Raw genomic sequence first — 1,614 nt, forward strand, 5'->3', positions numbered from 1 at the left:
AGTCCTCCATCCCTGGTCCCCTGGCCTCCACTTTGGTGCCTGAAGAAGCCTAGGGATGAATCTATAGGAGAAATGGTGGGTTTGGGGCGAGGAAGGGGAGAGAAGTGAGAGGGAAGTGGGAGAGCTGGGACTGGAGGCCCACTAGAGGGTGTAGGGAGCTTCTCAGGTGGGAAACATGAGTTTTAAAAAATAACCTTTCCTATCCAGGACTCTGAAAGATGAGTAGTAAGTTGTCTGTCCTCGGTGCTGATCTGTACACCAAAAATTGAATTCCCTCCCCTTTTATCTTCTAGGAGTAATGGCGTCCAAAGAGGAACAAGTGGTTAAAAATCTCAACGTGGAAAATGCCAACCAGGAAAACGAAATAAAGGATGAAAAGGAGCAAGATGCTAATAAAGGAGAGCCTGGTGAATATTGTGTGCCACGAGGAAGTCGTAGACGGTTCCGTGTTAGGCAGCCCATCCTGCAGTACAGATGGGACGGGGGTCAGAGGCTTGGAGAGCCACAGGCAAGGATGAGACAGGAGAATAGGGAAAGAGTTGGGGAGGAGATGAGGCAGCTGATGGAAAAGCTGAGGGGAAAGCAGTTAAGTCATAGTCTGCGGGCAGTTAGCACGGACCCCCCTCACCATGACCATCACGATGAGTTTTGCCTTATGCCTTGAATCCTGATGTTTTCCCTGAAGTTAATAGGGATACATCTGCTTTCTAAAGACACATGTTTGTAATGTACCTTTCTTGTAAATCTTTTGATGTCACTTGTTTCTGGTGGGTCTTTACCAGCTTCTAATTCAATGTGGTGCTTTTGTCCCAGCCTATGAGATTTTCTTACCAGGAGAATTTCACCTATTGCATGGAAAGATGCTTATGATATATTCTGAAGTTAATAAAGCAGTTTTAAAAAGTAATCTCTGTATTCTTTTCACTTCATATCTTATATTAATTTAATACATGAAGAGAAAATGCTGAAATTAAATATATCAAGTGACTAATACAGGGCTCATTTTTGTGAGATGGGTTGATATGTTTTACTTTATATTATCTGCAGTTTGAGAAGAAATAGAAACTATTGTTTAAAATATGCTTTTAATGATTTTAGAGATTATATGAAGGGAGAGGGAGAGATAGAAACATCGATGTGAGAGAGAGAAACTTTAAACGTTTGCCTCCTGTATGCACCCTGACTGGGGATTGAACCCACAACCTGACTGTGAATCTAACCAGCAACCTTTCAGTGCATGGGATGATGCTCAACCAATTGAGCCACACCAGCCAGGGTGGAAACTATTTTTTTTAATATCTTTTATTGATGTTTTTACAGAGAGGAAGGGAGAGAGATAGAGTTAGAAACATCAATGAGAGAGAAACATTGATCAGCTGCCTCCTGCACACCCGCTACTGGGGATGTGCCCACAACCAAGGTACATGCCCTTGACCGGAATCGAACCTGGGACCCTTCAGTCTGCAGGCCAACGCTCTATCCACTGAGCCAAACCGGTTTCAGCAGGAAACTATTTTTTTAAAATATATTTTATTGATTTTTTACAGAGAGGAAGGGAAAGAGATAGAGAGTTAGAAACATTGATGAGAGAGAAACATCGATCAGCTGCCTCCT

General features: G+C 42.8%; 1 protein-coding gene across 2 annotated transcripts in view; it reads left to right on the forward strand.

Moving 5' to 3' along the window:
- LOC102262987 (protein BEX2) overlaps window positions 1-905 on the forward strand; it is a 13,091-nt gene extending 12,186 nt beyond the window's left edge. The window contains exons 2-3 of one of the 2 annotated variants that reach the window (XM_014532285.1): window positions 135-140; window positions 292-905. In XM_014532285.1, the coding sequence (XP_014387771.1) occupies window positions 299-664 (366 nt within the window). In that variant the 5' untranslated portion in view covers window positions 135-140; window positions 292-298 and the 3' untranslated portion in view covers window positions 665-905. The remainder of the gene's footprint in view (window positions 1-134; window positions 141-291) is intronic. The other variant, XM_005884889.2, reaches the window with a different exon arrangement.
- Window positions 906-1,614: the final 709 nt, after the last annotated feature.

The sequence above is a fragment of the Myotis brandtii genome, unplaced genomic scaffold (genome assembly GCF_000412655.1).
Source record: "Myotis brandtii unplaced genomic scaffold, ASM41265v1 scaffold87, whole genome shotgun sequence".
Classification (NCBI taxonomy): Eukaryota; Metazoa; Chordata; class Mammalia; order Chiroptera; family Vespertilionidae; genus Myotis; species Myotis brandtii.